The sequence below is a fragment of the Pipistrellus hanaki genome (genome assembly GCF_964339955.1).
Source record: "Pipistrellus hanaki genome assembly, chromosome: 5".
Taxonomy (NCBI): Eukaryota; Metazoa; Chordata; class Mammalia; order Chiroptera; family Vespertilionidae; genus Pipistrellus; species Pipistrellus hanaki.
This window is the reverse complement of record NC_140507.1, coordinates 86887393-86914518: the sequence shown is the minus strand read 5'-3', so window position 1 is coordinate 86914518 and position 27126 is coordinate 86887393. Positions and strand designations below refer to the sequence as shown.

Sequence of the window (27126 nt, the reverse complement as noted above, 5' to 3'; positions counted from 1 at the left end):
CTCTTATTTGTGTATCTGGCTGGAGAGGGGGCCTCTCTTGTTGATAAAACTCAACAGAAGATACACAGGATTACACATCCCAACTGGGAACTCTGAGCAAAAACTAAGAACTAAAGAGAGGAGAGGAGCCCAGGCAGGGAACAGTACCTAGTAGGGTCCTGAGGCAGGAAGTAGTTGGATCGATGACACAGAGCTCTAGGGGCCACAGAGATGGATTTGGAGGCAACTAACACCCAGAGGCCGAGTGAGTAGGTGAGAGCACCGAGGGAGAGAGAACAGATGAGAGGCAAAGGGGGCCTGTCATGGGCTGAATTTGTCCCCCTAAATTCTTAGGTTGAGAACTCAGCCCTCAGAACCTCCAGATTTGACTGTATTTGGATACAGGCCCTTTAAAAGGTAAAATGAAATGAGGTCACGTGTTAGGCCCTAATCCAGCATGATGGGTGTCCTTATGAGAAGGCATTAGGACACAGACACACAGACGAAGGGGCGACCATGTGAGGACACAGGGAGAAGGTGGCCACAGGTAAGCCACGGGGAGCGGCCTCCAAGGAAACCAAACCTGCTGACACTTTCATCATGGACTTCCAGCCCCCAGGACTGTGAGGAAATAAACTTCCGTGGCTTAAGCCACCCAGTCCGTGGGACTTGGTTATGGCAGCCCTAGCAAACTAACACAGGGCGTAAGGGCCAAATACTGAGCGGAGCTCACATCTGAAGGTGAGCAAAAGGTGACAAGGTGGCAGGAGGCCTAGCAGAGGCCTCAGGGAGAACTCGAAGAGGTGGGTCACCGACGATGAAGGGAAAGTATTTCATGAAGGAGTGACCAAGTGACACATGCGGCAGAAATACCAGAAACAACCAACACGTTAAAAAATATCCTTTGGCCTAGTGACCGCAATCTTTGGTGACTCCAGTGACAGCCACTCTGGAGTGGCCAGAGGGTGGCTGTCAGGTATGAAAACAGAGAGAGAGAGAGAGAGAGAGAGAGAGAGAGAGAGAGAGAGAGAGAGAGAGAGTATAACCACTTCCGGGAATCTGCTGGAAGATGCCAGCAGAGGCAGAGCGCCTTTGCTGGAGGGGATGGAGCAAAGGGCCTGTTTAAATGGGGCTGAGAGGAAGCTCCAAGGTGAGGGACTCAGGTCCACCTCTATAGTTCTCAAACCTGGCCCATCACCAGAATCACCCGGGGAGCAACAAATTACTACAGCTCATTAACTTCACAAAGGGGAAACAAGACCTTGTGTTATAATACTTTAAAAGGAAGCTGATTTTTTATGGAAGAGATAAGAGCTTGGTTTTCTAGAATTTTTCTAATATGCCAAAGATTAATTACTTATATGTTCTATCTACCTATAAAATACATTTCATATATTCATATTTTAGTATTTGTTTATAGCCATATGCTTTCCTCAATTCTCCATGTAATACAATAAAGTGGTATTTTATGTTTTATATCAAGTTCCTTGAAAGAATCATTTCCTTTTACTAAACATGAAGATTAGGAAATTAAATAGGCTCTGGCCAGTGTCCTCAGTGGTTAGAGCATTGGCCCAGACACTGAGGAGTGTTCACAGGTACTATTCTGGTCCAGGGCACATACCTGGGTTGCGGGTTTGATCCCCAGCCCCAGTTGGGGCATATGCAGGAGGCAACCAATTGATGTCTCTCTCACACTGATGTTTCTCTCTCTCTCCTTCCCTTTTCATCTCCCTTCCACTCTTTCTAAAAATCAGTGGAAAAAATATCCTTGGCTTAACAAAAAAAAAAAAAAAAAAGAAGAAGAAGAAGAAATTAAATGGGTTAAATCACTGAATACAACAAATCACATATGCAGATCACCATCATGCAGTGGCAAGTCAGATGGAACTAAAGTAAGGAACTGCAGCTGCAGAGTATCTACTCTCTGTCACAAGTGCGGGGACTCCCAATGACAAGCAGGAGCTGAAGCAAATGGAGCAGACGGCCCTGCTGAGCCTGAGCTGCGGCTCCTTCCTGCAGCTCCCCAGCCAGGAGCCCAGGATGCGGGCGAGGTCTTGGTGAAGAAAGGTGCTCGCAAATGAAGCAGATTCTTCTTGGGGCAGAAGACCTGTGCCATTCAGTTCCACGTAACGATGGTCTAGGCTAGTGGTCGGCAAACTGCGGCTCTCGAGCCATGTGCGGCTCTTTGGCCCCTTGAGTGTGGCTCTTCCACAAAATACCACGGCCTGGGCGAGTCTATTTTGAAGCGTGGTGTTAGAAGAAGTTTAAGTTTAAAAAAGGTGGCTCTAGAAAGAAATTTCAATCGTTGTACTGTTGATATTTGGCTCTGATGACTAAGGAGTTTGCCGACCACTGGTAGGGAAGCATTGCAGATAGGCTTGTGCAGAAAACAGAAGGAAGAGAGAGCGAACCGAAAATTTGAGTGACGTTCAGAAGCTTTATGGTGGCCTTGCACACTGGGTAGCCTTTTTAAAAAATTTTTTAAATCCTCACCCAAGGATAATTTTTCCATTGATTTCTAATGAAAGTGGAAGGGAGGGAGGAGGGGAGAGAGAGAAACATTGACTTGAGAGAGACACATCAACTGATTGCCTCCCACATGTGCCCCTACCGGGGCTGGGGAACTTGCAACAGAGATACCTACTGGAATTAAACCCGAGACTTTTTAGTCCACAGGCTGATGCTAACCATTGATAAACACCGGAGAGGGCACTGGGTAGCTTTTGAAGGTATTTCAGGCAACCTGGTTTGTATCTCCCTCTGTCTTGATAAAACTGACTGCAGATAGCTAAATCAATAAATCTGTATTGTTTCAACTGTGCTGTTAGAAGTAACTACTTGATAAAAGGGAATCCTAGAAAAAGCAGAGCAGGTGACTCAAGCCAAGTGTTTACCTGGAAGTATTATTTCAGGAAAGCCCATCTTCCGGGCGATGGCTGTTGATCTATCCACCAAGTGTGAGAAATTCTTCTGAACTTGCGGGAGGTCACCTGGCAATAGCTTCAAGGATACCCAAAGTCCTTTAAAGAAATAAAAGATGAACTTTCAGTTCTCCGTATGATCTCTATAATAAACACACACCCACACGGAGAAAAGTATGTTGTAATGATGATATACAGATGCAGTGTTATTGGATGAAAATTCTCCCCCAGTTAATTTATAATCTTAATGACACTCCATTAGGACTTCCTGAGAATTTGACAGAGAAGTGAACAGATGTTTACTTTTGGGAGGGTGGAGTGAAGCTAGATACCAAAATGCTGTAAAACTCTAGTAACACATGATATCAGTGGTAAAAAAGTTATGTGATTCCATGGAAACCATGAGGTTAAGTACTATAATATACTAGAGCCCCGGAACATGACATTTGTACGCTAAGAGGGGGGGGGGGGGGGCGTGGGAGGCAGGAGTCGGGAGTCCTCAGACCGGCCTGCGCCCTCTCCCAGTCCAGGTGCCCTTGGGGGATGTCTGACTGATGGCTTAGGCCCGCTCCCAAGCCCGCAGACGGACATCCTTAGTGCTGCTGCCTAGGCAAGAGAGGCTCCTGCCATAGCCAGTGTGCTCACCATCCGTGAACCCGGCTTCTGGCTGAGTGGTGCTCCACCTGTGGGAGCGCACTGACCACCAAGGGGCAGTTCCAGCATTTAGAGTCTTCCCCCTAGTGTTCAGTGCACATCATTGCGACCGGTCATTCCACCATTTGGTCAATTGGCATATTAGCCTTTTATTATATAGGACAGCAAAAGAGGCGCATCAAATTATGGAAAAAACACACAACAATTTCTTAAATGTGCTGCTACATAGAACAGAATCTATCTAATTCCTCACCTCACATTTTGATTAAAATAAATTCCTAATATGAAAAAAGACAGGAAATTAAAGGTAGTCATTACATCTCTGAGAATGAATCATTTTTTCAAGTAAACAAATGAAATCATAGAAGCAAAACAATTATCTATATAAACTAAAAATTTTGATATTTATAAAAATAAAAAGTACACTATAAAGTGGTGAAATACTTATAAATAGTTAGGAATTTATACTACTCATTAGAAGAAAAAACATTAAGACCCTTACAAATAAATAAGACATGAATAGACAATTCCCAGGGAAACATAAGAAGTTTATAACTATATGGCAAACTGAAAACTGAAAAATGTGTCCTAAGTAAGATTATCTTTATTATATAAAGTGCTAAGAAGGAAAACTTTAGAAAACTCACAAATACACATGAAGAGTTGTATTTTTGTGTTGTTGTTTTTTACTTATTTAAGAGAAGTACATGGAAGTCTACTTTTAACCTTCCAAACAGGTAAGGATTTTTAAGCATCAGTTGGCAAAGTGGACAAGGTGGTAATTAGTGCCCACGGGTAGAAGTCTATAGCTTTGTTTCCAAGGTTAAGTTTGTTGCCATCACTTGACCCAGAAATCCTACTTCTGGGAACTTTTTGGAGGCAGCAATCCTGAATACGGGGAAAGCTGATGTATAATATAAAGATAGTTATAGTAGAGTTATTTACACTTACAGCGGTGGCAAATTAGAGAACACTTAAGTTCTACCTAGGAGATTTCATTTTCTGAAATCCAAGAAATGGAATATCATGCAACCACAAAAAATATTTGTGAAGAGCATAAAAACATTTGAATAGTGTTTGATTTGCTAAGCAGCAAAAAAGACCTTTTCCCAGTTTTGTTAAAGTAAGATATATATACAGAATATCTATTTAGTGTAAGGGTTTTTTTACTCTAACAAATTATATCTTAAGGTTAGAAATTCCAAAACAACAGAAATATAGTTATTTGTTTTAATTTTTTAACAGTTCCTCACATGTCTTTCCCACTCAGGATAAAGAATAATTGTTAATATAGGGGAAATTAAATATGCTGAAAACAATGTGTCTTCTGATTGCCTACACTTTGCAAGACAATTATGGGGTGGGTAAACAAAAATTACTCAATCCTCAAAAATTATCCCACAACCATCACCATCTTGGTATTTAAATTTAAAATTTTAACTATTTCCCCTTATTATTTTGAATTTAAAATGCAGTTTCAATAAGCAGAATTTATCCTGGTTAAAATGATGTCAACAGAACATATGAAGCACTAAAAACAACTGAAAACATTTTGCTAGACAGCCAATTATTTTACATTGCTACATGTTGCTTTGGTCTCCTTGCTCTCAATTTTAGGAAATGGGATAAACATATTCAGAGCGTGGGACATAGTTATCCTCAAAATTCTCTGTCTGTGCATTCACCTAGAGCTGTGATGGGCGCATTCTGGATGCTCTTCATTATGAAATGCCTTCAGCAGGAAGCTGAGGTGGGCAGCCCCCAGAGGAGGCAGTGGAAGGGCGGGAGTTCCAGGCCAGGCTCTGTATGCCCGCCCCGCCCGCCCCGCCCGCCCCGCCCACCCAGCGGAGTGCACACTGTACCTTGTCCTTTGTGGTTGACTTCCTTCGCCGCTATCACTTTATTCAGGACTGAGGTGAGTGGCTCATTTTCCCCGATCACCTGGGACGTTATCAGGGGCGACATGATTAGCTGCCTCTGCCGGATATAGGTTTCCATGGCGATTCTGGGGAGGTCAGAGGTGAGAGGTGAGTGAAAATAAGGCCGTTTCTGTAGCACGAAGCACAGCTAACGAGGAGACTCTTCTCATCTTTTCTTCTTTTTCCTCTGGGTGCCTGGTGTAGGCACCAAATTCATCTTGCAAATGATGTGGGACAAAGAAGAAGAAGAAACATACCCAAGAACAAATACAACTGAAGGCCAAGTGTGAACAAGTAAAATGGACGGCAATTCCTGAGAGGGAGAGGCTGCTGAGGGCTCTGGAGAAGGACCAGGGAGGGCCAGGAGGCCAGGCCTCCAGTTCTGGCTCTTGGCAGCGAGCCCATCTCTCTCCCCAGGGGCCCCAGTGTCCTCTACTGTAAGGAGAGGGCCCTAATCATGTGCCCCGAAGGCCCCATGGGTGCCAACGCTCCATGTCCCAGACAGTATGTGTGCGGGCTTCGGGGTGCGTTCTCAGATTCCCCTGTGACACTGTATGTAGGGCTGCAGCCGCGCAGGCACCAGGGAACAAGACTCACGTCCCTGGTCACATCAGCCTGAGGCTTGGGCAGGCGATCTAACACAGCCCCATCCTGCTGACAGCCCAGCGCCACCAGCCACTACACATGGCCCGGTGCAGCACAATGCTCCCCAGTCTTCTGGGCCCACTCTGCAGGCCAGCTTGCCCTGCGGGGTTCAGATCTGTACGCTGACAATACAGGGACACTGCGACACATCGCTGAAAGTGGGCTTGCTGTCATGGAGTTGCTTTCAAATGGCACTCTCTGAGATGGACGAGCAGGGTGCACATAGACCAGTAAAACTCTCTTGTAATACACTGTACCGTTTGGGGGTAAGTTATAAAAGCAAATGCCATAAGTCTTCGGAGTTAAATGCCACAGGCTGCAGTTTGCATGGAGAAAGCTTTACAGTAGCTTTGCCGCACAATGAGTGGTAGTCAAATTAGGGCCGGTCACCTCCGAGCCAGAGCATGCGTTCTGACAGGGCAAGCTCAGGAGCACTGGCTCGCCACGGCTCTACACGGAGCTGGTGCAGAAATTCAGAGGGAGGCACGCATCAAAGGGAGAATCCCCTCCCAGGTGAAGCCAATATACAGAAGTACCTTTGAGATAACCAGCTCTCAAAGCCATAATGCCGCACCTGTTTTAGGTATATTTATTATATTATATATGGAGCAGAATAACTTTCATATCCATAAATGCTGCCCCTTTCACTTACCCACTCACATATATAACATACTAGGTCACATTATATATTTCATATAACTTTCACAGTCAGAAACGCTGCTCCTATTATGCATATAGCTAATAGTAATGTATACTAATACATGTATAATAAGAACATTCATGGATAGAAAATTATTTTTACATAAATATATTTGTATATATTTAATTCAGTAATATGTAACATTTTATTTTATTTTTTACACCAAGAAACCTACAGGTGTGGCTGCTTCAATGTGTTACATTTTATATTTAAACATATTTATTCTACATATCTTACTTATTTAATATTTACTAATTATATAAGAATATATTAACATATTTAATACACTTAATATAATGTATTAATATAAAATTGTAATATATTTAAATATATTATGTTAATCATATAATAGGTTATATCTTAATAGATCTAAATATGTGTAGATAATTATATTAGGAGCAGCATTGATGAGTTTGAAAGTTATCTCATAATTCAAATTAGCACTAAGCTACATATAATATCTACCTCACCATGTTTTTGGTGGATCAGTATATAGGTTGTATGCTACTAGAGAAATGCATATATAAAAGTAATATATGTTTCCTTACACCCACCCCACACTTGGTATCTTATATATTTTTTAAATTGGGTCACGCCAAAAACTAAACCTCATTATATAATTTGCATTTTATAGATTCTCAATGAATTTATAGGCCATTTATGGGTGCTTTTTTGTAGGTCCTTCAGAACCTCTATTCATTCTCCATGTATTAAAAATACTCCATACCCATTACGAAGATTTGTTACTTTTTTTCTATGTATAAGTTGCTTAAAATTTTTATGTGGCTAAACCTATCAATTTTTTTTTCCCAATCGAATCTTTGGTGTCTGACTCAAAAGCCTCTCATAAAACATTATTATCTGAAACTCAGAATTTTAATATTTAGGCTCTTACATGTATGTTTCATCATCAGGATTTACACTGGTTTAAGTTTTGAGACAAGGTTCTAATTTATGTTTCTTAAATGGCTAGCTAATTTTCACATTTTTTGCATAACTTGTCTTTCTCTGCTGATTTATTATTATTTTTCCAAAATAATTTAAAAATAAGATAATCATATTATTTATTTATTATCTAACGTTTTACATATATCTCCTTTTCCCCGATTGACACCCCCCCCCCAAAGCCATTCCCACCTTGGGCAAGCCCCCAGCGCCCCAGTGTCTGTGCCCACTGGTTATGCTAATATGCATGCATACAAATCCTTTGATTGCTCTCTAACCCCCACTTCCCCTGCCATTTGTCTCTGGATCTACTCTTGTTCATCAAATTATGTTGATCTCATATTATTTATTACTAATAAAATATATATTAATATAAATATCCTCGGGCTGGTTTGTAGATTTTTCAATTTGTCATAATTTGTCATTATCGATCTGTTGTAACAGCTACAAGCTTAATCACCTTCTGTCACTGACACAACTAAGCTGTTGGGAGTCAGTCCCAGCAACGCCCCCTCCTCGCCTAAGCCACCACCTGTGCACGGGCTAGGCAGAGCCTGGCTGCAGGGGCCAGGCCTAGCGCTCACACAGGTGCTTCCTCAGAGGTGTGGGGACTGAGACTTGCTCCCCAGCGGCCCACATGGGCTCCGTCTCGAGCTCAGTATGGAGGCTGACTCTAGTCAAGCTCCTCAGGGAACCCCTGCATGTTCTCCCAGCTGGCGTTTCCTCAATTTGCAGGAACTTCAGACTGGGTTCACTCTCACACCTCCTGAACCTCGCTACTCCAGGTGTGATCCCTGACTAGCAGCATGAGCATCACCTGGATGAACTTGAGCTTGTTAGCTGAACTTGAGACCTTCTATATTCTAAGGAGGTCTCAGGTGGCTCGCCTGTGTGTGCCCGTTTTGAGAAGCCTGCGCTGTCCTACCTGATTCCCTTGTCTTCCATGACACCTGGTGACACACACAGACATCTCTGGCATTTCTGACACTTATGCTCTGGTTTGTAGTTCAGACACAGGTTTGTCCCTTATGTTCCTATCATCATTTCGGTAGACTCAGCAAAGCTCTGTTTACACCCTGCAATTGGCATCCAGTGTCAAGGACTTGGCATGAAGTCTCCCACCAGCTCCTCTCTGACAACCTTCCTTCTCTAAGCAGGTGGTTCGCGCCTGGCTCTGCGTTAACCCCATTCCAAGGGCTAATCCGGGTCCCAAGTCGGCTGGGACAAACGACCGAGTACTTACTGTTGGAAGGGAATGAAATGCTGCTTTTCTTCATCATCCACCTTCCCCCGGATGATGTCGGTGATGTCCATCACTAGGAGGAAGATAGGTTTAATGAAGGACAGTAGTGACTTCAGGCCTCAATGGGTTCCTATGGAGAGCTAAGGGCGTCCGCGGCTTAGGACTCTGGGGGAGGGAGATGCCACATCAGAGACATCGGTTTCTGCGCCAACAGGGATTCCCAGGGTGCCAGCCCAGCAAAGAGCACGGACTGGAGCTGCCCCCTGCAGGGGCTCAGATTTTCTGATAACCCTGCAAACCAGTCCTTTTTCTAAGTCCTACAAGACCCAGCCACTAAATTCTTTTTTTTTAAATAACTTTTTAAAAATATATATATATATATTTTCACAGAGAGAAAAGGGATAGAGAGTTAGAAACATCGATGAGAGAGAAACATCAATCAGCTGCCTCTTGCACACCCTCTACTGGGGATGTGCCCGCAACCAAGGTACGTGCCCTTGACCGGAATCGAACCTGGAACCTTTCAGTCCTCAGGCCGACGCTCTATCCACTGAGCCAAACCGGTTTTGGCTCAGCTGCTAAATTCTTGAGATATTGGACACTCTGATGGCTTTTGAGTGAGCCTGCGTTCAAAGGTCCAGAGAACACACATTTTGGGCACAAGTGGCGACAGAGGAAGAGGCCTGAGAGGGAACCGCAGGACTTGAAGTGGTTCACCATCTTCTCACCTGACTCACACTTGAACGAAGGGAAGCCAGAGTGCCAGCCCCAGGCCTGGAGGATCCCAGAGAGGCCTGCTTTTCCATGGCAAGGAGCGCAATAAATACAGTATTGCCCTAAGCCTCTCACGTACGTATATACATTATCTCCCGTATGCAGACACTGTGAGCTCTACTTGAAGCGATGAGAAACTGAGCACAGCCCAGGTAAGGAACCTGCCCTAGGTCAGCAGTTTTAAGTGTTCAAGCCAAGGTCTGAGCCAAAAGTGATTACAGGGCCAAATCACTGAACCTAACAATCCCCCGCTGTTTACGGAAGTACGCGGGCCGTTCTCCAGCTGCTGAAATCCGGCAGGGCCCACAGAGAGAGGCAGGGCGCAGCACCCCCCTGCTGTCAGCCTTCAGTGGAACCCCGCAAAATTGTACAAATAACACAGCAAACCTGCGACACTTATATTTGACACCCCCTCTCACTTCTCCCCCCGCCCCCCCCAAAAAAACAACCAATAGGCAGTTTGTCTTTGCCACATCTAGTTACTCCTAAGCTCTGCTGATGCTGGGCATCGAGGGTCAAAGCAAGGAAATCTCTCCCTTGCCATCACACCCCATGCCCTGAACACACACACACACACACACACACACACCCTGATACAGAAAAACAACTACTAAACATTCCTGCTTGATGTTCTCCCAATTTCATTGGCTCACTCTGAATGACAATGACCTCTATTATGCCTTAACGTCTTAGATCCGTGGTTGGCAAACTGCGGCCCGCAAGCCACATGCGGCTCTTTGGCCCCTTGAGTGTGGCTCTTCCACAAATAAACCACGGCCTGGGCGAGTCTATTTTGAAGAAGTGGCATTAGAAGAAGTTTAAGTTTTAAAAATGTGGCTCTCAAAAGAAATTTCAATCCTTGTATTGTTGATATTTGGCTCTGTTGACTAATGAGTTTGCCAACCACGGCCTTAGATCAATAGATGGCCATTGCCCTGGGCCAGCCTCTTGCCTTCTCTGGGACTTCACTTAAATTCTCTCTCCGGAGGTGATGCGGTGCCCTCTGGTCACAGACTGCCAGCCCTGGAGCAGCAGCTGGAGGGCAGGGCTGGACTGGGGATGAAGACAGACAGTCCCTCAGGATATAGAGGCCGCCTCATTACCCGCACAACCCCAGTAACATGGGGTTTCTGGGCCCTTGTTCCAGGAGCAAAATTATGACATTTCACTGATGGCTTTCAAAACTACCTAGTGACCAAAATTTCAACCGGAGACTGAAAATATATTTCCTCCATTTAACAAACTACAGGGGAAAGGAAGGGCCTCCTGGAAGGTGGTAGGGTTTGATTTAAGCCATGGATCCTCTCTGAACGCAGTTACAAACACAGTGCTGCCTTTGAAGAGTAAATTTCCTGGACAGGGACAATTTCACTGGACTAACATCAGTAATCGCAGGCAGGGACGGTATTCCGAGGCAGGACGGAGGGCCTGCCGCGTGCAGGACACTGTGCTGGCCCAGGACAATGCTCCAACCACTTGAGCCCCCCACCCCCAGCCAGGGCCAATTCAAGTGGGCAGTTCTGTGGCATGAAGTCCACTCATGTAGGGTTAAGCCTCAGACTGACCTGCTGGCAAAGCCACAAACAAGCCCCAGTTTAGAGGGCTCAGCCCTCTTAGCATAATTAAGCTTGACCTTATGACACTCCCTAGATCCTTCCTGGGTAGCTAATGGGCTGTGGGAGGTGCAGCAAGTGCTGCCAAAACAAGTGAAACTCACAAGAACATTGTAACTATGGTGACCACTACCTTGTTTACCTCTGGCTATAAAATAAAGGCTCTGCTTGCCTTCTGGATCCCTCTCTGTGGCCTCAGCCAGGCACAGGAGATCCACCTAGACCCAGCTTATTCTCTTTGTCTGTCTTTTCTTCATCCTTTGCCGCCCCCTCTCAGGCTCGCCGAACCCTTGGCTGTGCTGGCACGGCACACATTCAGAAGGTTGGTTGTGCAGCCACCACCCACCTCCACAATGTGTCATCCCCCCAGGCAGAAACTCTGTCCCCATTAAACACTAACTCCAGGGGAGTTCCTGTCCTCCAGCCCTTGGCAACTACCATTCTACTTTCTCTATGAATTTAACCATTCTATACATACTTCATGTAAGTGGAATCATATAGTCAAATCATTTATTTTTTTATGACTGACTTGTTTTCACTTGGTATAATAACTTCATGGATCATCCAAGCTGTAGCAGGCGTCAGAATTCCCGTCTTCCTTTTGAGGCTGAATATAATTCAGTGTATGGACATACCACATTTTGTTTATCCCATCCGTCCATCACTGGGTTCCTGGGTTGCTCCCACCTTTTGGCTATTGTGAATAATGTTGCAGTGAACATGAAATGTACAGTTCTTTCCATGAGATCTTGATCTTAATCCTTTTGGGTATACAACCACAAGAGGGATAGATGTATTAGAAGTTCTATGTTTAATTTGTTTAAAAACTATGTATTTATTGATTTCAGAGAGGAAGGGAGAGGGGAAGAGGGGTAGAAACATCAATGATGAGAGAGAATCATTGATTGGCTGCCTCCTGTATGCCTCCTACTGGGGATCAAGCCTACAACCGGAACTGAACCTCAGCCTCCTGGCTCATGGGTCAATACTCAATCATGGAGACATACCAGCCAGGCTATGTTTAATTTTTTGAGACCTCCTGCGCTGCTTTCACAGCGGCTACACCATTCTACATCTGTCTCTGGGTCTTTCCATACCTGCTACTCCAAAGGGTCTTCGCAGCCCACAGGTATGCTTTTTGCCCTCCTTCAGCTCCATGCGGCCCACCCGGATAATCTGGCACACCAGGCTGATGCGGGGCCGGATGAGGTCTGTGCTGCTGAGGTCCTAGAGAAGCAGAGGGCGTCAAAGGGGCCACACTGAATCACCTGTCATCTTTGTACCTCTTTTTATTTTTTATTTTTTAAAATATATTTTAATTATTGATAGTATCCCAGGTATCCTCTATTATCTCCTCCTTTCCTCCCCTCCTCCCAGCCCCTTCCCACCCTCTCCTCTTTTTAATCTCACTCTACAACAGAGTACCATTCAGAGTACATTTCCCATTGCTGAAAGATCAAAATGCCTGCTCTCTTCTCCCTATGCACCCAAGAAAAAAATGACTATTTTTCAGAAAAAAAAAAAAATGACTATTCAACAGCAGAAAAACATTTATTCCCCAGTTCCTACTTCAAATTTATAAATCAGATCATATTTAATCTAAAGTACCCTAGTCCATCCATTTAAGCAGTGTATTTAAAGATCAGAACACTTGTCATGGCTACTTTATATGTTGCCAAGATGTATCTGAGTACAGGGTGCATTTCAGTGTCTAATGAGATTAAAATGCGTGTGGTGCTGACTTTTATTGGGTAACCACACATGCTGGTTTCATTTCATTTTCCCAACAAGCCTGCAAGGCAACTATAACACAGACATCTACGTGCAGCGCTTTCTGTAACTGTTCATCTGCTTTGGGAGGCATCACTGAGAGCTCCTGGGTGCATGTTGATTGATAAGTGATGTGTAGATGAAATATCTGTTTCTTTGTAGCTCATGTTCTACGCTAGTTTGTATTCTTTTTCTTTTTAATCTTCACTGGAGGATTTAAAAAATAATAATTTTAGAGAAACAGGAGCAGGAGAAAGAGAAACATCAATGTGAGAGAAAAACATTAATCAGTTGTCTCCCATACATGCCCTGATTTGGGATTGAACCTGAAACATAAATATGTGTCCTGACCAGAAATCAAACTCAAAACCTTGTAAGGATGGGTGAGAAACCCATGAATGAGCTCTCATATCTCATTCACTTTAGCACCAAGCAGAATTGGATTACATCCCAAATTCTTTTCATGAAACAGCTGTCCAAGGCCTTTTTACTGAACCAAGAATTACTTTTTAAACAATCATTCCAAATCCATGCTCTGTAATTTACTTAAATCTCCAACATAGGAATACATTACAATGATAATATCAACCTTGAATTTCTACTCTTGGTTTTGTAAGGCTTCTATTAAGAGAGAGATAATGGCTCTAGGTGACTTGTTAGATAAATTGTAGCACATCCATATCTACACCAATAAAAGAGAAAAATGCTAATTGACCATATCTTCGCGACGTCCACAGCCAATAGAGCGAGTATGCAAATTAACCCAACAAAGATGGCAGGTAATTTGCATACATGGAGGGAGGGAGGAGTGAAGGCTGAAGACAGCATAAAAGGAAAAGGGAGGGAAAGTGGAAAGCAAGGTGGCTGCCAGAGGGAAAGTGCGGGCGGTGCAGGCGGCGTGCGAAGCTGCAGCGGCTGCTTACAGAAATCTTCCTGCAACGGGCCCCTAGTTACTTAACAATATGCAATCATTGATAAGGTTTTGAACAAGGCTTTATGACCCAGGAAATGATCACTACACTCTTTTAAGTGAAAAGGCTGGACATGACCTGTATATACAAGAAGATCATAGCTGGTGGGAGGAATGGGGGAGGGCGATGAATTGCAGCTACGCAGAACTGATTAGAAGATGGACCAAAGATTCAATAACGCTTTTTTAAATCTTCACCCAAGGATACGTTTCCATTGATTTTTAGAGAGAGGAAGGGAGAGGGAGAAAGAGAGAAACATCTATTGGTTTGCCTCAACCGAGGATGGAACCTGAAGCCAGGGCCCAACAATGGCTTCTTGAAATGTGTTTTCTTTATAAGGTACACAGTGACTGATAAATGCCTTTTGATTTTAGGAAGAAAACTCCCATATCTCAGAAATGAGGATATACTCTGTGTGTTGGGGGCAGGTTTGGGGAAGAGTTAGTTCTAAGTGTTTTTTAATCTACTTTTATCAGGAGGTGAAGATACAGAAGGGTCAGTGCAATAGGCATTAAACCATGCCTGCCTTAGGGATGGCATGTTAATAGAAGAAATGAGTAATAATGGGAAATGAATGGATGCATGAATGGACAAGCCCATACTGGGACCACTGCTCCCTCCCATCACTTCATTTGGCGCTCTACCTTAGACTCTGCTTTCCTTGCCATAGTGTGGTGAGAGGGCGAGGAGAGAAAATATGGGTGTGGCTTAAGGAAAAAAAAAAGGGAGGCGGGGGAAGGAGGCTGTATCTCCTTTAGGCCCAAGGGGAACTGGGGAAACTTGCCTTCTCAGTCTTTCCAGAGCAGGAGGCAGCAGCTCTAGGGTATTTCAAGCACTGACGTCATAACAAAGTGAGAGAATCCCGAGAAAGTTCTTAGCTCAAGTGAAATAGAGTCACCATGCCCCAAGCTACAGCCCAATAAATTCCCCTGTCTTGATGCATGTATAGCATCACTTCTCTTACCTTGAAAGGAGGAGGAGGAAAGGGAAAGGCCATTCAAATATATGCAAACAAGAAAGTCTGGATGCCACCTTTGCCTGAGCTGTCACCTGGGGGGAATGCCGATGAGCACTGCCCAGTCCCTTCAAGTTCTTGCTCAAAAGGCTCCATCCCAGAGCTCTGCCTGATCCATCTTTTTTTTTTTTAATGGCAACTCTCCCCCAGCCCAGAAACACCCATTCCCCCAAAACAGTAACACATTGTGGACCGATCACGAGAATTCTCGCTTCATATTACACAGTACCATACTTTAAAAAGATATTAGCTTGTAAGAACATGTAGCAAATAACTTCAAAATGCAATGGGTATTTAATTTTAAAGCGTGCCTTTAACATTTATGTAAAATGTTTTTGTACTCGTTCAATAGAAACTGATCTGGCCACTGGGTAAAGCTAGCAATAAAACTACAGGTCCGCAATGTGTTAAGACTGCTAACATTCTACAGGACTTACTCATTTATTTTATTATTGTCTATTGCTGTCTTTCCCATTTGGACAAAAGCATCTTGAGAAAACATATTTCTTTTTTCTGATGTAATTCAAATGCCCCAATACTCAGTGTCCAGCATTTAATAGGGGCTTGACAAGTATTTGTTGAATGAATGAGTGGGTTACTCCTGCTAAGGGGATTATGATGACTTTTGTTGATAACTTCTATTTTTACTGTTTCAAGTTTTAATGTTTTTCATATGCCTATCATGTGCATCCACTAATATCATAAAAAAAAGAAAATGATTCAACAGATGGTAGGACTTACTGTGAAAACCGCCTGAAGGTTATTAAGCTTCTCGATTTCCTTGGGCATCCCGTTACTGCCCCAACGAATCAGGTAGTTCTCACTGGGGAAGGAGGAAAACGGATTCTTAATGAGAGGTTACCGGGCTTGGAGCTGCCCACAGGATAGATGGAAGGGTAACAGGAAGGCCCAGGAAAGCTGATAAATTCGTCAGGCGGGTGTGAATGGAGCCTCCTGCAGCCCAGCCCCACCAGGCACACCCTGTGTGGACGGCGACAAGCAAAACTCAAGATGGACAGACAGCCGATTCCACCTGGGACCTTTCTTCCCCCTCAAATTCTGTCTGAACTTTCAGCTTTGCTGAATCAAGATTATCATTTCATAATAATCACTCTAAATCCTTCCCCTGGGAAACATATCACAACACTCAATAAAAATAAAATTTCTATTTTAGAAATAAACAATCCGTCAGTAATTACTTTTAACCATCCTCTTCAAAACACATCTTAGCTGCTCAGCAGTAATGCCACAGTAGGGCCAAACAAAGCCTAGTCTCATTCCCAATAGTCATGAAAAATATTGTATTGACTTTAATTATTAGAGCAGTTGTGAGTTCATAGCAAAGTTGAGCAGTAAATACAAATTTCCCATATACCCCTGCCCTACCCGTGTACAACCTCCCCACTATCCATGTCCCCCACCAGAATGGTGCGTTTGTTACAGTCGATGACCCTACATGGATGGACCCATTCATTATCACCCACAGTCCAGAGTTTACATTAGGGTTCACTCTTGGTGTTGCACATTCTATAAGTTGGGGCAGATGTAGAATGACACGTACCCACCTCTGTGCTCTGCAGATTCAGCCCTCCTCACACCTCCTCTATTACCTTTTGAGCTCTTAGTTCCCGTCTCTGTGTTCTGATGAGTTTTATGTGACTTCTAAGACCCAGGGGGTCCACAAACTGTTACCGCACTATTTCAGCAGCCAGACAAAAGGCTTTCAGCCCAAAGGATTTTATTGTCTTCTGCCCACTGGGACCTTTCTTCCCACAGAAAATCCTTCCCACTCTTTTCTGTCTTCCCCTCTCAACCCTAACCTCAGGCAGGGTAGGTGAGGGTGGGCTATTTCTGGGAGGTGGGCAGCAGAGGGCTGGGTCTCTGTTACCTGATGAAGGTGGACTGGTCGGGGTCATAGAGGGCCATGAATAACTCTGCATCTTCCCCGATGTTGCACACGAAGTTCTTGAAGTTAACGTAGAGGGCATAGGTGTGGAAGGTATTGAAGTTGGACTGGCCCCGCAAGTCCAGGTTCTGCAGGAGTGTCTGAGCACAGAGGACAAGAGAAGACAACATCTTGTTTTCAGCAAATGGGAACTTTTGGCAAATGCGCCAGGTCGGCATGGCTCAGTGGTTGTGTTCTGACCTATGAACCAGGAGGTCTCTGTCCAATTACCAGCCTGGGTCGGGGTGTACAGGAGGCAGCTGATCAATGATTCTCCCTCATCATTGATGTATCTATCTCTCTCTCTCCCTCCCTTCCTCTCTGACATCAATAAAAAATGTATTTTAAAAAATACTGGCAAATAAGGGACAAGTAGCCTGTCCTGTGTGGCTCAGTGGTTGGCCCATGAACCAAGAAGTCACCAGTTCGATTCCCCATCAGGGCACATGCTGGGGTTGTGGCTCAATCCTCAAGGTGATCATGCAGGAGGCAGCCGATCAATGATGTTTCTCTCTCATTGATGTTTCTCTCTTCCTTCATCTCTTTCTAAAAATCAATAAAACCACATATATATATATCAATATATATCAATATATATCAATATATATCAATATATATATATATATATATATATGTTTTTTTTTTTTTTTTTTTTTTTTAAAGGAAACAAGCCCTAGCTGGTTTGGCTCAGTTCAATTCTAGTCAAGGGCACATGCCTAGGTTGTGGGCTCGATCCCCAGTAGGGGGCGTGCAGGAGCAGCCAGTCAATGATTCTTTCTCATCACTGATGTTTCTCTTTCTTCCTCTCTTTTCCTCTCTGAAATAAATAAAAATATTTTTTTAAAGGAGGACAAATATAATTATCACCCAAGGGGAGAAACTATAGGAAAGTGGAAAAAAATCAAGTGAGCAAAATATAATCATTATTTACATAATCATGACTGTCCTGTTCAGAGTCTTAAACCCAAGTAATTGAATAGTTGCCAAAAGATATAATTCATGATTTTAGTAGCTTCAAGAAGTTCTCCTCTCTCACAGTCACTTCTGGATGAATCTCAAAGGCATAAAAATCACAATTCATTATTCTTCTTTTGGGGAATAACTCTCACTGCAAATGAGAGACTCCACTGGGAAGCTTCACCCTTAAGCACAATTAGTCATTAAGTCCAGAAACACAATTATGTATTATCACCACTGTGCTAAAGAAATAAAACATATGAACTAAGAAAATAAAAGAAAAATGGAAACTTCTACTTATTATAGCAGAAAGACTGCAAGACTGTATACCTAAATATCAATATGGTTAGGCAGTCATAAGACATGTGAATAGTATTTCTCTTTTTCTATACCTTTCTAATTTTTACTTAATGCCCAATTACTTTCAAACACTTTATTTCTTTTTTTTAAAAAATATATTTTTTATTGATTTTATACAGAGAGGAAGGGAGAGAGATAGAGAGTTTGAAACATCGATGAGAGAGTCATCGATCAGCTGCCTCTTGCACACCCCCTACTGAGGATATGCCCGCAACCAAGGTACATGCCCTTGACCGGAATCGAACCCAGGACCCTTCAGTCCCCAAGCTGATGCTCTATCCATTGAGCCAAACCGGTTCCGGCGTAACACTTTATTTCTTAATATTATTTGATTTATTTTGGAAATTGTAATACATAACTAAATATAGAAGGTTACATGGTAAAAAGGCTCCCCTCCACCCAGCTCTTTTATTTATATATTTTTTAAAATATATTTTTATTGATTTTTTTACAGAGAGGAAAGAAAAGGGATAGAGAGTTAGAAACATTGATGAGAGACATCAATCAGCTGCCTCTTGCACACCCCCACTGGGGATGTGCCTTCAACCAAGGCACATGCCCTTGACCGGAATCAAGTCTGGGACCCTTCAGTCCACAGGCTGACATTCTATCAACTGAGCCAAACCAGTCAGGGCTCCATCCAGATCTTTTCCCCAGAGGTATTCATTAATTACCAATTTCTTGTCTATTACTCCAGAGTTAGTCAACACATAAGCAAGCACAGATGTATATAATCTTTTAAAATGTGATTTTAGAGAGAAGGAAGGGAGAGGGAGAAACAAGAGTGAAAATTCAATCAGTTGCCTCCTGCAAGTGCCCCAACTGGGGATAGAACCTGCAACCTGGGAATGTGCCCTGACTGGGAAGCACACCTCCCGCCTTTCAGTGCATGGGACAACGCTCCAACCAAGGGAGCCACACGGCCAGGGCTGCATATTCTTTTTTGAAACACAAATAATAGTATTTCATACACAGTTTTGCATCTTGCATTTTTTACTTAACATAGAAGCTTTGCAATCTTTCCTTATCAGAACATACCTATAGCTGCGCCATTCTTGCTGTTACATTTTGCTTTTTTTTTTTTTTTTTTTAAATATATTTTATTGATTTTGTACAGAGAGGAAGTGAGAGAAATAGAGAGTTAGAAACATCGATGAGAGAGAGTCATCGATCAGCTGCCTCTTGCACACCCCCTACTGGGGATATACCCGCAACCAAGGTACATGCCCTTGACCGGAATCGAACCCGGGTCCCTTCATTTCCCAAGCCGACGCTCTATCCATTGAGCCAAACCGGTCTCGGCACATTTTGCTTTTAAAATGAGGGCCCGCCTGGCTTTCTGAACAACATTTCTATCTTGTGGTCAACAACTCCCTTTCTCTCATTAAAAGCAAAAGCAGAAAAGGAACCTGGGTGGTCAAAGCCGGCATATTTGAGGAAGATTACCTTTTCTTCTTGAATCCTTTCCTCAATCCTTTTCGAGGCCATTTCATGGACCTTGAAGAGGGCAATCGTGCTGGTTTCATCTGGGTCCAAGATGTTTCCGTTGTCATCTCGCACGACCAGGTCTAACCCAAGCATTCTAGGAAGAAAGAAGTGGTCAGCTGGTCCTCAACAGAAACAGACTCCTTCCTGAAGAGCACTCATGCGAGAGCCAGAGAAGTCATGGTGAGGAAACATGGATGCTGGACAAGTCAAAGACAGCTCATTGGCTTGTTTCCTTTCAATTCCTGTCTACATTCCATATCACAATGTTAAAAAATTTATTAGAGGCCCAGTACATGAATTCTTGCACGGGTAGGGTCCAGCCAGCCTGCCTCAATCGGGGCTGGGCCAGCTCGGGGGAGAGGCTACTGGATGTTGGCCAGCCAGCCCTGCCCCTGATCAGGGTTTGGGGGGTGTGGGAGGGCGCAATCAGGGGCCAGGCCTTCTGGGCATAGGAGCCACGGGAGGTTGGCTGGCTGCCCTGCCCCAGATCGGGCCGGTTGGCTGGCTGCAATGTGCATCATAGTGACCAAACTTTCTGTCACTTCGCTTTTATATACATAGATTAACCAAACTCATATAACAATATGCAAAATAATTTGTTCCATAGAAACCTCACCACAAAGGCAAGATTGGCACTGATTCTGACCCAATTCCTCTGACCAATGCTTCCTCCCTGAGTCTTCTGCTGTTTGACACAGGGATCACGAAAGGCCACTGCATAAGTATTGGGGGCTTGCCCTGCTACCCTTCAAGGGGCAGGCTTGGGGGACAGTGCTAATTCCAGACTGTCTTAAAGGAGATCAATGAAGTAAGGCCTGGCTACTGACATCTCCTAACCCATATCTGAGTGTGGGCCCTGGTATCAATCAGACCAGGATTTAAATACTTGCTAGCAAGGTGGCTCTGGGTAATTTAGTTAATTTTGTAAAGCTCCCTTCAGGGTTCTTGCGAGAATTTAATGAGATAATGCATGTAAAGCACGAAACAGTATCTAGTGTACAGTGTACACGCAATAAACTTCAGCTTTTATTGTGGCAACTGGCATAAGAAAACACGTGACCGAGTTAAGATGTAATTCTGAGTAATACACAGTAATGAAGACATGGAGCTCCATGGTCTGTACATGGCACTGTCCCAGCAAGGCTCTCACGTCCAATGTGCACACAGAAGTAGAAGAAACGGTTCTGAGTTCCAAGAAGTGGGGACTGTGGTGGAAACAGGATCCTGCTCTCTGAATGCCCAATGCACATTCCAGGCTCGGGCAATTTGGGACTAGGAGTGCCCAAACAGCAAGAAAACGCAGGGATAACAGTGAAATGTGCCAAATCTTTGGGAAGAAAGCAGAAATGCCTTCATTTTCCTCCTCCGTGTTTTATAGCATCTCCATCAACTGATTTCATCTGGCAGGTTCCTTTCCATGGCCGCCAGACCCACAGGCCACCCAGACTCCTTAGCAGGGGGCCTCGGTGGCTGCTCAGAGGCTGGATCACTGCTGCACGGATGGAGCAGCTTCACTATTTGAGCTGCTTCCAAGCGCTGGCCTGGGAAGGCAGGCCTCTCTGCTGGTGGTGGGCGTTAGCATCTGTGCCAGAGACCAGGATCTCCCAGGCCAATGCCCAAAATGACAGAGGCAGCATATGTGCAAGGGGACAGCTGCCTTATGTCACCTTTGCTGATTTTTAAGTCACCTGGCACTACATGATTGGCAAAGCAACCCCGGTGGTTATAGTCCTGTGGACAGACAAGAGAGAGGGTGGGAACTGTTCATGATTAACCCTAAGAAAGGAGCGTTAGACATAAAACAGAAAATTCTTGGATTCAACTTAAGCTTTTCCACTTTTATCTTTACAACTTGGAAGCAAATCACTTAAACTTACTTGGTCGGTTTCTTTAACCATAACATTGGAATAGCTACAGCCAGGTAATACTACGTGGGAAGTGTACGTGGGAAAGATTTCATAAATAATGGCTGAGTCTGAATCTTGCATGCTATGTTCACTCTATCCATTTCTGAATCCAGCTGTCAAAGTCTACAACACTTAAATGACTTGGACAATTTTAACAAGTCTTTGAAGCATTTCCCAGAGTCATGAAGTTGAAAAGGCAAAAAAATCATATAAGCACAAGTTGAACACATTTAAAAAATGAAGCTAAATATCAAATCAATCATCAATCAAAACAAAATGAGAACCAACCCAGTCTTTTAAAAAGAGCCGGTCAGAAGGGACAAACCCTAGGTCATCATAAATATTGATGAACTGACTGAATTTCTCATTTTCTAAAAGACAGTACTAAAACCTACATATCTGCCTGAGCTAATCAGCTAGGTAAGGAAGAGATTAAACTCGTGAGAAGTCATAGGAGGCACAATCAACAGACTAAAAACATGCTCTAACTGGCAAAACATGCTAAAAACTGGCAAATCTGGTTTCGAGCACTTCCGGTTAGGGGAAGATGTAGAGAGATTGAATCTGACACTGACACAAAATCCAGTGTTAAAATATAACAGAGACAGTCCAAAAACATTGCCTTCAGCCCCATTCAGTCTGTTATTAATATCCGAGCCTCCCGCCGAAACCGGTTTGGCTCAGTGGATAGAGCATCGGCCTGAAAGGTCCCAGGTTCGATTCCGGTCAAGGGCATGTACCTTGGTTGCGGGCACATCCCCAGGAGGGGGTGTGCAAGAGGCAGCTGATCGATGTTTCTCATCGATGTTTCTAACTCTATCCCTTTACCTTCCTCTCTGTGAAAAATAAAAATATACTTAAAAAATAAAATAAAATAAAATCCGAGTCCCCTTCTCCATCTTTCCATCACCTCCCCGAGATTAGAGATCCAGCACAGTGTCTGGTCCATGAAGGGCACCTGCCAATTTTCTTTTGAACAGAATGAGCTGTTTTCCAAGGCAAAGAGAGAGCAGTAAGCATTACTCCTGGGCAACTCCCAGGTCAAAAGCTCAGGAGGGGGGGTGCGCGGGGGGGGGGGGGGGGGGGGGGGCGGAGCTGTGTGCTTAGCACGAACATGGCCACCTCTGTCCACGTTCTCAGGGAAGTCAGGCCGGGCTTACCGGTTTCCATGGTCGATTTTGGCTGTGACCTTCTTCTTGAGCTCTGCCAGCTCGTCCTTGGGGAGTGTTCCCGACAGGATCTGGGACCGCCACTCAATCAGGCTGTATGTCATCTGCTGCAGCCGGCGGAAGAGACTGACCTTGTTGGTCTAGAACAGGGAAATGAGGTGGAGAAAGGAACCCCACAAAAAAAAAAAATGTGATTAAGGATGGAAATGCCTTTGGACCATTTGACTAGCTTCATTATAAGGTGCTATTTAACCAAGTCACTGTGCCACACAGTAAGCCGTGCACTCAGGGGATGGCCTTGCCCTGAGCCATTCCCACTCCCTTCCCAGAAAAACTTTAGGAACAGATGAGCAATTGTATGGTCCTAACTCATAAGTATATCCAGTCATCCATGCACCCTAAGATTCTGAACATGTCGCTCCTCTGTTTGAAACCCTCCAGAGATTTCCACTGTCCACACGACATAGATCACACAGGAAACCCCTGCCTATCTTGGCTCCTGCCCCCGTTTCCAGCTGCATTTTACGCCAACCTCCACCTTAAAAGTCTACGCTCCTTCCATGCAGAACTGCGTCCATGTCTCCTGAGTGCCCCAGATCCTGTAACGATACTTCTTCGTGGACCCATTTTCTCATCTCCCCTGCCCTTACTCCCTGCTCACCCCTACTCACTCACACACAGCACCCTCCACCAACTGCTAATTCTTACTTCTTCTGCCTCAACTTAGAAGTCAGAAGTCTCTTCCTCGAGTCTTTAATTCTGAGTTCACTGCCCCTCTCCCAGCTCCTGGAACGAAGTCCTGTCACAGCACCAGAACCCCTGCCTTGGCCGGTTTGGCTTGCTCTCCGCTTACATGGAAGTGCCTACAGGGCAAGGAGCGTGCCCATTTTTGCATCCCTAGGAGCTGGCACAGAGCGGGTGCTCTATAAAGGGTACAGTGTGAGGGAATGATGGATGGAGAAAGAACTGTAATTTCAGAATGTAAAATGTTATTTTAAAATCCCCATAAAGCTGGAAGACCATCCAGAACATTGTGAGATGTAGAAAAAAAGAAACCATTATCCTGGGCTTCAGTCAGAACAGACTGTAACCGAACCAAGTTAACTTATGACCAACTAATCATTTGTACTCCAATCATTTTAAGAGTCAAATACTTTATGTCGAGTCACATGATCTTGGTCCTATCTAAATGATTCATTAAATTTTTTAAAGGTCAAGAGCATCTACTATGTGCTGAAAATAAAATTCCAGCCACATTCTAGAGGGCAAAAGATAGCAAATAAGTAAACTGTGTACATTTATATATATATTACTTACATATGTAATATATATATAATATTAATACATATATGCATACATACAAAAGATAATTTCAGACTATGAATAGGACAAGAGGCATCATGCTAAGTGAAGTAAGAAATAGGACAAGAACCATACAATTTCACTCATGTGTGGTACATGAAACAGAAAGCAACAGAAGAACAAACAAATTCATAGACACTACAACAGAGAAATGGTGACCAGAGGGGAAGTGAGACGAGGAAGGATAAAGACGGTAAAGGGGTCAGATACATGGTGACAGAAGGAGATTAGACTTTGGGTGGAAAACACACAATGCAATCTACAGATGATATATTATAGAATTGTATACCTGAAATGTGTGTAATGTTATTAACCAATGTCACCCCAATAAAGTAAATTTTAAAAGGTGCAAGAAGGAAAATAAAGATATGATAGGTGTACATGGAGAAAGGGGCCATTATAGAGGGATGGAAAGCTGCTGTGTGTCACTTCTGAAATATGTCTTCTAAATAAAATCCTGCACAGTCCGACATACCCCATGCATATTGTAATACCACTTCTTTTTTGAGAAATCATGATATGTTTATAGAACCATACACTTCTAAAATTATAAAAAGTATTATCTGCTATAAAAACAATGTCAGCCTGGTCTGTGTGGCTCAGCGGTTGAGCATCATAATTGATCCAGGTCAGGGCACATGCCCCGGCTGCAGGCTCGAGCTCCAGCGGGTGTGCAGGAGGCAGCCAATCAATGATTCTCTTATTACTGAGTTCTTTTTTAATCCTCATCTAATATTTTCCCATTGATTTTTAGAGAGAGGGAAAGAGAGAGGGAAAGACAGAAAGAAGTGAGAAGGGTTGCTTCCTGCAAGCACCCTGACCAGAGCCCAGGCCAGGAGGGAGCCTGCAACCAAGGCCTTGATCGAAATGGAACCTGGGACCCTTTGGTCCACAGGCCGACGCTCTATCCACTAAGCCAAACTGGCTAGGGCTCATTGTTGATGTTTCTATATCTCTCCCCTTCTCCCTCTCTGAAATCATTAAAAATATATATATATATATTTCTTAAATGCCAACACACACACACACACACACACACACACACACAAGCGCGCGCGCTCATTCGCGCGCGCGCGCACACACAGTAGTTGCTGCTAGTGCAGCACGTTCTGTTCTGGGTGATGTCCTTTCACAATAATCCCGGGAACAGCTACTGCACAAGGTATCGACTAGAATCAGTGCTGCAAACACCCACCATACTCCTGAACAAAGAGTAAACATGAGGGAGGAGGCCTCCACCTAGAAGTGGGGATAGTGGGGGGCAGCAGTGAGATTAGCATTGTTTGAGACAGGCCAGAAAAGAAAGTCAAAGTCCTGTAAGAACGCGAGGGAGAGACAAGACGTTGATCCGTGACTGCGATCTGCTCTATTAACACCGCTGATCTGAAAAACACAGGCTGTGTAGACTGCTGAAAATGTTCATACGCACTACACCTTAGGCTTTTGGCATTTTCTGAACTGCCTTTCTCATCAGGCAGTCTTTTGAAAGCATAGAAATGAGACTTCTAGCCGAAACCGATTTAGCTCAGTGAATATAGCGTCAGCCTGCTGACTGAAGGGTCCCAGGTTCGATTTGGGTCAAAGGCATGTAGCATGGTTGCGGGCACATGCCCAGTGGGGGGTGTGCAGGAGGCAGCTGATCGATGTTTCTAACTCTCTATCCCTCTCCCTTCCTCTCTGTAAAAAATCAAAATATATATTTTTTAAATGAAACTTTTAATTCCCATTTTAATGAGCAAAGGTAAAATCTGTTTTGTTTTATTTTCTGTTTGTTCAGTACATTCTATAAAAAATGTTTCCATCTCATCCTTCAAACTGGAAAACGGGAGGGAGAAATGAAGCTAAATAAAATTTGCTTCCAAAGCTGCTGGGCAAAAAGGAGATCTTTTTCCTTTTCTTATTTGCAATCTATTTGTCTGCTCCGGCTGGGACTTTTGAAATGTTTTCTCATTTTAATTGAGCTGTTAGGTCCCAAAAGGTGGTCAAGAAAGGACTCCGAGTCCCCGGGGAGCCCCTCGAGCGACAGCGCTCTGAACACACAAGTCTGGGTCTCAATTACACCAGGAGTTACCCACGGCAGCTTAATTACTGCCTGTCCGCGGCAGCCCGGCCTGCCAAGTGCTCCCCGCAACAAGGATGGAGACTGCCATTCCTCTCTGACTCACTCCGCCAGACTCACCCTGATCAAGCCGGCTGGAGCCGCCACAGGAAGCGATTCCCCCCTGCGTTAAGGAAATAGTTTCGTTGCCACACTCCTCAGACTGCTCAAGGAGGCTGTTCTGGGCCAGCGCTGACCCCTGACACTTCTTGGATTCCTGGGGCAGCGTATGAGGTCAGGTGAGGAGAAAATCAGGTGCCCCCACAAAGCCCTGAGACAGGGACTCTGATCGCCAGGTGCTTCCCAGTCTGGCCCGCCCTCCCGCCCTCTTTTCTAACCTTGCACAGCCCAAGCTGCCTGGCACAGTACCTTCCCTAGTACCTCTGGCCCGCTCGCATCTCCACCTTTCTTTCACTAGCAGCCGCTGTCACAAAATGAGGAGGGCAGGACATTTATTTAATAATTTCTTTGATCCTCTCTGCAGAAGTCAGCACAATCCTGGGACAGAGGAGGGACTCAAAAACAAATTTGGACAACTCAAACATAAAATGCCAACTCCGGTTTCAATGTGCGGATCACCTCTAGCAAACAGAGATATCTATTGAATATTTTTCCCCTCCCAGACAGTAAGCTATTCCTGATTTGTTTCAGGTGTTACCCTCTTTTCCATCAAGAGATCTCTGAGGTC

At 44.1% G+C, this 27126-nt stretch overlaps 1 protein-coding gene across 1 annotated transcript in view; it reads right to left on the bottom strand.

Moving 5' to 3' along the window:
• The window catches only part of DOCK5 (dedicator of cytokinesis 5), a 191311-nt gene that overhangs the window by 78224 nt on the left and 85961 nt on the right, over window positions 1-27126 (bottom strand). Inside the window, exons 6-13 of the mRNA XM_084884799.1 lie at window positions 22970-23118; window positions 19861-19996; window positions 17041-17198; window positions 15894-15975; window positions 12494-12623; window positions 9010-9082; window positions 5420-5562; window positions 2877-3002 (exon numbers count right to left, since the gene is read on the bottom strand). Coding sequence (XP_084740925.1) covers window positions 2877-3002; window positions 5420-5562; window positions 9010-9082; window positions 12494-12623; window positions 15894-15975; window positions 17041-17198; window positions 19861-19996; window positions 22970-23118 — 997 coding nt within the window. The remainder of the gene's footprint in view (window positions 1-2876; window positions 3003-5419; window positions 5563-9009; window positions 9083-12493; window positions 12624-15893; window positions 15976-17040; window positions 17199-19860; window positions 19997-22969; window positions 23119-27126) is intronic.